The 12,314-nt window shown below is 44.5% G+C and overlaps 1 protein-coding gene across 4 annotated transcripts in view; it reads right to left on the reverse strand.

The window, feature by feature from the left end:
- The window catches only part of SLC36A2 (solute carrier family 36 member 2), a 33,248-nt gene that overhangs the window by 18,969 nt on the left and 1,965 nt on the right, over positions 1–12,314 (reverse strand). For 3 of the 4 annotated variants that reach the window (XM_015452159.4, XM_005558310.5, XM_073994619.1), the window contains exons 2-6: positions 10,898–10,988; positions 10,235–10,323; positions 9,613–9,708; positions 5,424–5,508; positions 1,616–1,834 (exon numbers count right to left, since the gene is read on the reverse strand). In XM_015452159.4, coding sequence (XP_015307645.2) covers positions 1,616–1,834; positions 5,424–5,508; positions 9,613–9,708; positions 10,235–10,323; positions 10,898–10,988 — 580 coding nt within the window. The remainder of the gene's footprint in view (positions 1–1,615; positions 1,835–5,423; positions 5,509–9,612; positions 9,709–10,234; positions 10,324–10,897; positions 10,989–12,314) is intronic. The other variant, XM_015452157.4, reaches the window with a different exon arrangement.

Below are 12,314 nucleotides of genomic sequence, written 5' to 3' on the forward strand. Positions count from 1 at the left end.
GAAGGGGAGAAGACTGTGTAAAATAAATATTCTATGTATTGTGTGACCCAGAATGTGAAAATGATGACAGAGCCATTTTTCTAACTGGGCAACCTTTGGAATTGTCCAAAAATGTATTAAAGGTAGCTATCTCTTTAGGAAATTCAATTTTATAGAATTCTTCAGTATCTTCTAAGGAATATAAGACTGATCTGCAGTTATTCTAAAAAGGTTGACTTATTTTTACTTAATTTCACAGACAATATAGCTTTTTTTTTCTTGTGGTTTCTTAAAAGGAAAGAACAACTGGAATTTATTAAATATGCCAAGGGGCTTCTGAGACTTAACTTTCTATGTAGTGTTGTCCATTACAAAAGAAGAATTAGGCTGGGCATGGTGGCTCATGCCTGTAATCCCAGCACTTTGGGGGGCCAAGGCGGGGAGATCACTTGAGGTCAGGAGTTCGAGACCAGCCTGGCCAACATCGTGAAACCCCATCTGTACTAAAAATACAAAAATTAGCCGGGAGTGGTGGCTCGTGCCTGTAGTCCCAGCTATTCGGGAGGCTGAGGCAGGAGAATCACTTGAACCTGGGAGGCAGAGGCTGCAATGAGCCGAGATTGTACCACTGCACTCCAGCCTGGGTGAAAGATCGAGACTCTGTCTCAAATAAATAAAATAAATAAGTAAATGAATAAAAGAAAAACTAGAAAGGATAGCAAATCAGGAAACTGAGAGAAAATCAATGTCCATAATTCAACATCAAAGACATCATAACTAACATTATAATAGATTTGCTTATAGGTTTTTTTTTTAATTAGTAACAAGACACTTATTGAAAACTTATGGTTTTTGAGACTCTCTATGTATTCCTCTGTGACTAAATATTAGATTTTTTTTCTTTTTTTTCTTTTTTTTTTTTTTGAGACGGAGTCTCGCTCTGCCGCCCAGGCTGGAGTGCAGTGGCCGGATCTTAGCTCACTGCAAGCTCTGCCTCCCGGGTTCACGCCATTCTCCTGCCTCAGCCTCCCGAGTAGCTGGGACTACAGGCGCCGCCACCTCGCCCGGCTAGCTTTTTGTATTTTTAAAGTAGAGACGGGGTTTCACCGTGTCAGCCAGGATGGTCTCGATCTCCTGACCTCGTGATCCGCCCGTCTCGGCCTCCCAAAGTGCTGGGATTACAGGCTTGAGCCACCGCGCCCGGCTAGATTTTTTTTCTCTTGCCTTCCTTAGGGGTAATACTGGGTACCTGAAATTGTACCCTATGGATAACTCAATAACTTTTAGCTGTAGTACAAGAACCTGTTTTCACCTGCCTTTTGCTGTCAGCCAACCATTACAGGAATGGTCTACAGTTCACCAACCAAGATATTTTCCTTGCAAGGACATTTTTTTTTAAAAAAGCCAGAATTTGACATAAAAATAGGTATTTGGAGAAAGAACATGAAGAAGGAGACAATCAGAAGAATGGGATTGCACGGAGACATCCTTGTAGAAGAAATGCTACAGGGAGGTGCATGTCCCTCAGAACACTCTTACCCACCTACAGGGTTGCCTCCAGGTATCTAAAGCTCAGTCTATCCTTGACACAAAAACCCTGCCCAGTGGAGTGGGTAGGTGTGAGGTGTGCACTCACCTGGGCAATGTACTGGGTGATGATGACCAAGCTGACCAGCATGCTGATGTTGGCCAGCATGGAGAAGATGGTCAAGATCCTGAGGTTCCGGATGAGGACCAGCAGCACCAGGAAGGGCAGGAAGGAGAGCATGTAGAGTCGCGAGTCCATGGTGGGGGTCAGCATCACCGTCTCATTGGAATGGCAGTTGTTGGTTGTGCTATTAACAGCTTCCACTACCTGAGGAAGGAATGGGAGAAGCAAAAAGGGGAGATGATGACTCTTCCAACCTCATGGTTGACTCAGTGCCTTGCCCCTAATCAAATTCCCTCACAATGAATGGGAGTGCCCCACAGTGCCAAATCTCACAGTGAGTTAGGGTGCATTTAGAACTTCTTCTGAACCCTCTGCACCATACTACCTCAGAAGAGGCTGAACAGGCTGGTCGCAGTGGCTCACTGCGATCCCAGTAATCCCAGTACTTTGGGAGGCTGAGGCAGGTGGATCACTTGAGGTCAGAAGTTCGAGACCAGCCTGGCCAATATGGTAAAACCCCATCTCTACTAAAATACAAAAATTAGCCATGTGTGGTGGCGCACGCCTGTAATCTCAGCTACTTGGGAGGCTGAGGCACAAGAATCGCTTGAACCTGGGAGGCAGAGGTTGCAGTGAGCCAAGATCGCGCCACCACACTTCAGCCTGGGCAACAGAGTAAGGCCCTTTATCAAAAAAAAAAAAAAAAAAAAAGAGGTTGTACAAATAGTTAAAAAATAAGTGTAATACCAAATAAATAACTGGATTCACAGTGGCTATTTGTCAGCTTTTAGCAACTAGTGTCCATTTCTCCTGATACCAATTTGATTTTGGTGAGTTCTCTCTTGTCACTGAATGCAGCGTTGGAGGACTGTAAATCACAGTCATGTGGCAGAGCTAGGGGATTGATTAGCCTTTGGCTCAAGCTGGGGCATTCAGACCCTCTTCCAGGAGTCTGAATGTAAACCTAAAGCATAGGGACCTAAGGACGGACTAGAAAAGGGTAAAGATGAATTCCGATAGTGGATTCCTGAGGAGGCTGCTCATTAGTTATACCATCTACATCCTCCTCGCTACCCTGGCTCCTGTTCTTCCCTCACACCTGCTTTTTAATTTAGTGGAAAGTAATATCCTTCCATGGAACTTATTTTCTGCTTAAATTCCCTCAGAATCGTTTTTTTTTTTTTTTTTGGCGTATAACCCAAAAGCTCCATCATTTACTGTTTCCTAATTAACACATACACTTACTGATTCCTAATTGGTACAATACTGGCATTTTAAATAAAAAACTCTTTCTTGTGTGGACTGGACCATTCGTTGCAGAACATTTAGTAGCCCTGGACCCCACCCAGTGAATGCCATGAGCATCTCCAATTACTGTGATAAACAAGAAGCCATCCCCCACTCCCCCACACAATATAAACACCCCCTTGTAAAGTCAGGGGTAGGTGGATGCTACCACCCTCCATTTAAAGTCAGCATGACCTAACTGATACCGTCTTATTGGACAAGCAATACAAATCACTGCAGAACAATTAGGAACTAGAGTTTAGCAGGAGGAAAATGTAAATGCATTGATAATCTCAGTACCAAGATGCTAACATCTTGGAAGATACTCATCTATATATTTTCTACACAATATCACAAATTACATATATTATACACATTCTTTTTATTTTATAAGACTTCAATCATAGCATTCACTTTTTTTTTTTGAAATGTCCCTTGCACTTAACAATACACCGTGGATACATAAATGAATCATTTAGGTATTGATTTTTTCTGATTCCTCACTACAATCAGAAAAATAACTGGAACATTAGCTAGGTACTCAAGGCCCTCCATAAATGGTCCCTATCAAACCTTCACAGTTTCTTCCTCTCCCATGACCTACTCTTCCTCCTGTAACCAATTGTTTTGCTTCTCCTGGGCAATCTCATAAGTTCTGCCTCCTGGTTTTCACTGATTCCTTCTCCCACCTTGGCTGCCACCACTTTTTTTCTCCAACCTGTCAGTACGCAGCTCAGATGCACCACCCCCCTGGAGGACGCTTTCCCTGCTCCAGTGATCTCTGCAATGTAGTTTGCACCCTGACCTCATGTTGTTGTTGTTAGTGGCATCCTGGCCTGGCACCAAAATATCATATTGATATTTAACTTATGAGGTTTTAGAACACACTCAACTTGGCCTGTAAACTCCTTGATACAGTGTTTGCCTTGATAATAAATGCAGATGATAAATAAATGCAGATAATAATAATTGCAGATGGTGAGTATAGGTCTGTACATGTCAGATTGCTTTCTAAAGAGCAATCTGGCAATGTTTTAAGAGCCTTCAAAACAATCAAACTCTTTGACTCGGTAATTTTACTTTAAGAAACATTAAGGAAATAAAGAAGTGCACAAAGACCTTTGTGCCAGCCTACAGATTATAGTAGAGAAACAAAGGGAAATAAGGGAAATGTCCAGCAACACAAGATTGATTAGGTTATGATCAATCTGTGTGATGGAATATTATGAAACTATTAAAAATTACATGACAAAATGTAAGGATATTGCAAAATGCTGACCAGTTAAGGTTACGTTAAATTATAACCATGAATAATTGGATTAAGAGTAATTTTATTTTATTTTGTTTTCTGTACAGAAGAAATACAGCATAGGTTTAAGAACTTGAGCACTGTTGTCAGAAGGCCTGGGTTTTTAACTCTGGCTCTGCTACCTTACATTGTAGAGTTTATAATCTCAGTCTTCTCATCGGCAAAATGGGAATAACCACAGTACCTGCTCTAATAAGGTCATGGAGATAATTAAATGAAGGAAAGCATGTAAAATGCTCAGCACTGTACCTGACATAATAGAAGCTAACTCTGAAAGCTTACTATATTTTTCTTCTAGCTAGTTTACATTTTTGAATTTCTGGTATTATTACTATAAGCAGATAAAGAGCTCTAAAGAATAGTTTTCTTTTTAAACTTACTGATTAAGGATGGCCTCTGCTATTACCCATATTATTTGCTCAAATTGGTGTAAGATAACTTGTAGGTTAAATCAGAAACAATTCCTAGGGAAAACAACTATTAAGCCATAGATTAAGTACCAAGGCTAGATGTGGTGGCTCACACCTATAATCCCAGCACTTTGGGAGATGGTGGGCAGATCACTTGAGCCCTGGGGTTTGAGGCCAGCCTGAGCAACATTGCAAGGCCTCGGCTTTACAAACAATAATAAAAAAATTAGCCAGACATGGTAGCACACACTCGTTGGTCCCATCATCTACTTGGGTGGCTGAGGTAGGAGAATCACTTGAGCCTGGGAGTTTGAGGCTGCAGTGAGCTGTGATCTCACCACTGCCCTCCAGCCTGGGTGACAGAGCAATATGCTATCTCAAAAAAAAAAAAAAAAAAAAAAAAAAAAAAAAAAAAAGAAAGAAAGAAAGAAAAATGACCCAAAGAAGATTAGGAATCATCAAAAGAAGACCCATATCGATTTTAGAAGCATTAAGTATAATTAAGCTTCAAGGCAGGAAGATTGACAAAATCCAAGGGTCTTTCCAGTTCAGTAGAGATCAACTTTGAGGACAGGTCTAAGATACTGGACAAACGGTATTGTGGCAAAAGTAACCACACAGAAATCTGCAGATATGTGAACTAGGGGAGGCAAGTTTGACAACACCTAGTTTAACTTCCTTTGTTGTATTGATGAAGACCCAAAGAGAAGAAGCAGTTTGTTAAACAATTAGCAGTGGTGTGTCCTTGTCCATCTTTTCCCCTCCCGTTTTCTCTAGAAGCCTCTACCTGTTTTAAATTATCAGCCAAAAACACAATGTACACACAGCAGAAGCCAAGTTGGGTGACAATAAGGAAGAAGCTCACGATATGCCTAGAAGGGAGAAGAGAGGGAAAAAGAAAACTTGTTATAAAATAAGTCAACTTGTCAGTTCCATTTCTTGCCATTCTGCCCTCTGTCCCCAGGGATTGGTGGCCCTGCACCAGCACACTTGGTCCTTCTCCCACAATCAATAATGGGGCAAAGAAGTGAGGTAACAACAGTTCTTTTTTTTTTTTTTTTTGAGACGGAGTTTTGCTTTGTTGCCCAGGTTGGAGTGCAATGGCGCGATCTCGGCTCACCGCAACCTCCACCTTCCAGGTTCAAGCAATTCTCCTGCCTCAGCCTCCCTAGTAGCTGGGATTACAGGCATGTGCCACCACACCTGGCTAATTTTGTATTTTTAGTAGAGACGGGGTTTCTCCATGTTGGTCAGGCTGGTCTCGAACTCCCGACTTCAGGTGATCCGCCCACCTTGGCCTCCCAAAGTGCTGGGATTACAAGCATGAGCCACCATGCCTGGCCAACAATAGTTCTTTTTAAAAGATGATTTTTAACCACCCTCACACTCTCAGCTCAGCAAGTGGTAAAATTCTTCTGGTCATGAGCCTCCCCCCATACCTGGCTTGGTGGCATTCCTCATCATTGATACTAATTAATGTAGGGCAGCAGGCACAATGTTTTTATTAGCTACCATTCACATTTGAAATTTGTTCTGCCGTGTGCCAGAACTATGTTGGGCACTGAGAATACACAGACAAATAACATACAGTCCCTTCCTCTTGTGGTTTATAGACTAATGGGTTAGGCGGACAAAAATTCTTATGACATATCATTAAGGGCCATGGTGAAAAAGGCATTTTATCAAATTATGGGCAGACAGAAAGCCTTGTTAGCCTTGTTAGAAAACCCAATACCTAAGAGACAGCCCCTCAGGAAAGGGAAGAAAGAGAGTTGGGGGGAGGAAGAGAGAGGGAGGAAGAAGAAGGAGAAGGAGAGAAAGAAGAGGAGGAGATGGAGGAGGAAGAAGAGGAGGAGGAGGAAGAGGAAGAGGAAGAAGAAGAAGAAGGAGGAGGAGGAGGAGGAGAAGGGGGAGGAGGAGAAGTGGGAGGAGGAGAAGGGGGAGGTGGAGAGGAGGAGAGGAGGCGGAGGAAAGGATGAGGAGAGGATAAATAGAGGAGGAGGAGAGGAGGACAGGAGGAGGAGGAGAGGAAGAGAAGAGGAGGAGAGGAGGAGGATGAGGAGAGGAAGAGAGGAGGAGGAGAGGAAGAGGACGAGGAGAGGAAGAGAGGAGGAGGAGAGGAGGAGGAGGAGAGGAGGAGAGGAGGAGGAGAGGAGGAGAGGAGGAGGAGAGGAGGAGGAGGGGAGGAGCAGGAGAGAAGAGAGGAGGAGGAGAAGGGGAGGAGGAGGGGAGGAGGAGGGGAGGAGGGGAGGAGGAGAGGGGGAGGAGGAGAGGAGGAGGGGGAGGAAGAAGAACTAAGAAAGAAGAGGAAAAGGAAGAAGAAGAGGAAGAAGAAGGAGAAGGAGAAGGAGAAAGAGAAGGAGAAGAAGAGGACAAGAAGGGGGAGGAGGAGGACGAGAACAATTTTAGGAGAAGGGGAAGAAATGACACATTCAGAATCTGAATCTTTGAGCTTGAGGTTCCTATAGGAGACATTCAGGACAACTAGATATTAGGGTCTGGAACTGTTGAGTTGTAGTAGTGGATAAAGCCTTGCAAAGGCAGAGCAGTGTTAGAAAGTGTGCAGAATGAGGAGAGTAGAAGGCAGTGTTCAACCCTGGAGAACATCAACATTTAATAGAAACAAAAAAGCCTACAACAAATGCAAAGGAGTGGCTAGAAAGGTAGGAAAACTAGGGGGAAAGAGGTTTAATAGTAGCCAAGTGGAGAGAGAATGTTGAAAGAAGAGAATGGTCAATTATACCCATTACTGCTAAAAGGTTCTCTAGGGCAAGGAAGATGCAACAAGAAGGTCTTTTAGGACATTGCTTGAAAGACCTTCAGCAGAATTATAAGGACAGCAAAGCCAGGTGGCCTGTGAAAGAGGTGTGGATGGGATGTAAGGCAGTAAAGTCAGAGGGTGGTCCAGTGTTGATGGTGCCCATTTGCTCATTACTGTAGACCCATTGTCTAAAGCACTTTATGACACATTGTAGGTACTGACACACAGTAGACATTTGTTGAATAACATATATTGAATGTAAGATAGGATGGTGGCTACGATGGTAAGGTCCAGGAAGTTTTATTTACTTGGTTTATTATTATTATTATTATTATTACATCTTAAATTCTGGGGTACATGTGCAGAACGTGCACTTTTGTTACATAGCTATACGTGTGCCATGGTGGTTTGCTGGAGACACAGGAACACATTAAATGCTGAGAGGAAGAGCCCATGCTAAAGGAATTCCAGTTATAGGAGAGGCAGTAATTCATGAAAGAAGATCCCTAAATGGAGCAGGGAAATCTTCTTTATATGCCCAACAACAAGTAGAAGGCTTTGAGGGTCTGTGACAGGCAAGTCTCCTCCTGGGTCACACAATTGGGAAAATTCTGGTCATTATCCAGTAGTCTTCCTTGTCTGTCCCACAGACTGAATTTGTGGATTAGTCTTGTGAGTATGGGCTTTGAGCAAAGGGTGGTGCCAGGCCCATGATACCATACAGACTACCTGCCACAGGCAGGGGCACAGCGCGAGTACTGCAGCAGTTTAGGGAAGCACAGTTCAAAAGAGACTTTGACAGTCTAGATGGTGCTCAACAAGAGGAGACAAGCAGGTGGGGACAGGTCTGAAACAAGAACAAAGGAGTAGATTTAGTCCCAAGTACCAAAGGACAAAGGGTGTTGACCTGTTCTCTGTCATCCCTGAGAGCTAAAAGGTGGGATTTTTCAGGGAGGAAGACTTTGTTCAGCTCAACAAATGGTTCTTAAAGTCTTGGTATTTTCCTCTCTTTTCTTCTCCCTATATAACCTCTCCCTAAGAGACCTCTCTGTCTCTGGCTTCATGGCTGATGACTTCAATTCTGGATTGGTGCATGAAGATAGGCTTAAACCCATACATTCCTACTAGACATCTCCACTTGAATGTTTCTCAGGCACCCCAAACTCAACTTGTCCAAAATAGAAGTCATCAGAAATGTGAGTCAACTTTGACTCTTCCTTGTCTGCCAATCCCAGGATCCAGTTCATGATCAAGTCAACTTTTCTTCATCCCACTGCCACCAGCTTGGTCCAGGCCACCACTGTGACCTGGCTGGACACTTGTCAATGGCCCCCTCATGGATCTGCCTAAATCTGCTCTTGCTCCCTTACAATCTATTCTCCTCACAGAAGCCAGACAGATCTTTAAACAATACAAATATGATGATACCCCTGATTAAAACCCTCCAATGGCTTCCTGGTTGCTTTTAAGAAAAGAACAAATAGAGTCTTTGTTTCAGAGGGTCTAAAATGTACCACTTGATTGGGCGCCTGGCTCCTTCTTCAGTTCCACCTCCCTGACTCTCTGCCCTCAAGCTACGTGGTCTTGTTGTACCTTGAATCTGTCACCTATACCTTCTTGCTTCAGGGGCCTTCACACCCTCTCTTCCTTCTTCCAGCCCCACCCTCCAGGCCCCTGTCCACCTTCCTTGAGGTGATTCCTCATTCTTCTGGACTCCTTCCTGCAGAACTCATCTTACCTGTTCCACCCTAGAAAGCCCTCCTCTCCCCCAAGCCAACACACATCTCTTAACCTGCCTGGTGGCAACCAGTCCTTCTTTCCTTCATCGTACATATCCAGGAGGTTATTAAATAACTCTATTCTAGGCTGTTTAATATCTGCCTTTCTCACTAGACTATGGGTTCGATGAGGGCAAAGCCTTGGTTTTCTTGGTCCCCATGGCATTTTCAGGGCCATAGGAGTAACTGGATAAATGTGGTTTAATAAAAGAGTAAATAATATTAAAGCTGCATAGCAAAGGAATGAGCACCCTGTCACTGGAGATATACAAGAAGTGGGGGTGGATCAGGGATGTTGCCAACGAATCCCTTCTGTGGACAACATCTAACACAGAAGTGCCAGACAAACCACCTTTCCAGGGAAGAAGTCATCCCTGATAGCAGCATTTTCTCCTCCTGCGTCCTACCCCACTGCAGGCACAGCAAGAACAGGTTACCTTCCCCAGTGAGCGTGGTTCTGGAGCCAGGCGCTGGGGCTGGCTTCTAGTCCATGCATCACCGTGTCTCCATAGTCCATAAAGGGCTTGTTAAGCCTGCAGAAGAGAGTGCATAGACAATTTCCAAGAGATAGTTTAGCCTAAAATCACATGGTCAAAAGTCAGGAGACACAGAACAAGGAAAGACACAGCTAAAGAGCAGAAAGAACACAGGCGCAGAGACCTCAGGCTTTGACACTCAGCAGTAATTCCTCGGTGACTTGTTTTCCTTACCTGTTAAATGAGGCGGGGACTACACAGCAAGAATCTAATGCACACCTTGCATGGGGATGGTAGTTTTCATATCCATGATCCCATTGACTCCTCATGACCATTCTCTGCACAGTTTTTGCCCAGTTTCCAGAGGAGCCAACCAGATAAGCACAATGGCCTGACTGAGATCTCCTAAGGAGCCATGCAGAAGAGCCTCACCTGAGCTCCCTGCTCCTGAATGCTCTTCTCTCTTTCTTGGCCTTATTGGAGAAAACTAAGAAGTAAACTTCTATTATGCATAGGATGTTTCTGGGCTGTCCCTGAGAACCATGTACCAAAGGAATTGACACAAGGAGGCTGTTTTCCTCACCTCTTACAGAAGCGCTGGGCACACCTGACCAGGATGTGCATACAGTGGCAGGCGATTAAGCCCATCACCAGCAGACTGAGTGGGCCCATCTGGAGGAAGGGGAGGCAAGGGGTGAGGGAGGAGAGAAGAGAATGCATTTATGAAGAATACTGCAAGCTGGGATTGGTAGCGTAGATATCATGCAGGACTCAACTCTCTAGCAAACTGGGTTTAAAGCCCTTTTGTAGCAGCAACAGCTATTCTTTCAAATATGACCTCAACTAATATTCCAATAAAGCACATAAAGCAATTACAATGGGGTATACTGATGGGAGTAGGGGGACACAGAATCCTGACCATGTGTGCACTTTGTGGCTCCTGAAACATCCCCAAGGAGACCTCGTCCTCTATAGAGCATACTTGGAAAACTGGGCATAGTCCAATCCTTGCATTCTGCAGGGGAGGAAACTAAGGCCCGCAGAGCAGGCAAATGACTTACCAAGAGTGCTAAAGTCTGTGGCAGAGCCAGAACTCAAACCCAGGCTAGATGTCTAGACCCTAACCCCGCACCAAGCTGCCTCCCAGAAAGACTGCTCACCACAGGTTGCTAAACCGCTAGAGCCTCTCCCGTTACTTCCCTTCCGCAACTGACCATAAAGCCCCCACATATGGCGCCTCTCTTACCAGGATGCCCGCATTCTTCACAGCGAGGGATAGTCCCAGGATCCCTGTGCCCATGTTGCCTTTCACCAGGTGAATCAAGGCCTGGATCACTCTAAAGGAGAAGAAGGAGATGTGAAGTATGGGTGTGTGGAGGTGAGAAGATCCAGCAGTCATTCCCTCGCAGCATGCCAGCACCTGATAGGCGGGCTCCTAGCCATCTCTCAGTCCGTGTGTCCTTGCCTGGCACATCTGGGTCTCCTGTAAGGTTACCAACCATCCCAGTTTGCCCAGAACTGTCCTGGTTTTAGCAGCTAACACTCAACATATGCTGCAACACTTGCTATATGAGACACTGTGCTAGGTGCTTTGAATGAGTATTATCTCATTTAATCTTCTTGCCCAGGCTCTGACAAAGATACGATTATCATCTTGCAGGTGAAGAAACGGAGGCACAGAGATTTGTTAATGACTTATCCACGATATATTGGGGAGCCAAGATTTAATGCAGGCCTGCTTCAGAGTCCCTGTTCTTCACCCCTACTTCTGCTGAGCTGCCTCCCAGAGATAAACTCAGACAGCGTAAGTAAAGAAACAACCCCATTTCATAACTGAGGAAATGGAGTCTCAGAGCGGAGCAGAAACTAGCTCAATGTCATAAAACTAGTAGTAGAGACAGGCTTGAACTCAGAGAAAAGGGGAAAGGGCAGGCAGAAGAAGAAATCATTACGACTTCTGAATAAACAGGTCAAATGACTGGGTCCCCAGGTGGGATCTGGCGGGACATAATCATTCAGGGATTGAGCTCCAGAGGGGTTTCTTTTCTCAGCCCAGGGTATCAGGGCTGGAGAATGCACGCCTCCCCTCCCCCAGACAAAAACTCAGACCCTTCCTTTAAGACAGATATGAAGGTTTGCCCAGAGGACAATGTCTAAACCATCAGGAGAAAAAAACGTTTCAGGGAGGTACCCTCTCTATTAGTGGAATTACAAAACAACCTATTTCTACACATTTTTGTACCTGGACCAGGTTAAGTCAAGGTGAGCATGGGACTTACATGCGCAACTTTAGAAACTTTGGAAATTCCCCATGAGAGCCTTCTGGTTAGGAGACTTATTCTTTGTAAAACCACAGAGGTGCTTTGGAAGGAGCCCGATCTCTGGGATTTGACAAACCAGAGATTAAACCTCAAGGCCACGACTTAACTAGCTGTGTCATCTTGGGCAACGTGTTCAACTTTGTTGACCCTCTGTAAATGTCAGGAGTGATGCTATTTTTAAAAGATGCTATTTTAAAAGAATCTATGGGCAGAGGCTCAGGAAGCTTCATATTGAAGCTCTAAACCCTCTAGCTTCCTGAGTCTCTGTACATAGATTAATCAAGGGTTAAAGAGAACAATCGAGGGAGAAAGGGGGTGGAGAGTTCCTGCATGCCTTTCTCC

This window comes from Macaca fascicularis, chromosome 6, assembly GCF_037993035.2.
Source record: "Macaca fascicularis isolate 582-1 chromosome 6, T2T-MFA8v1.1".
NCBI lineage: Eukaryota > Metazoa > Chordata > Mammalia > Primates > Cercopithecidae > Macaca > Macaca fascicularis.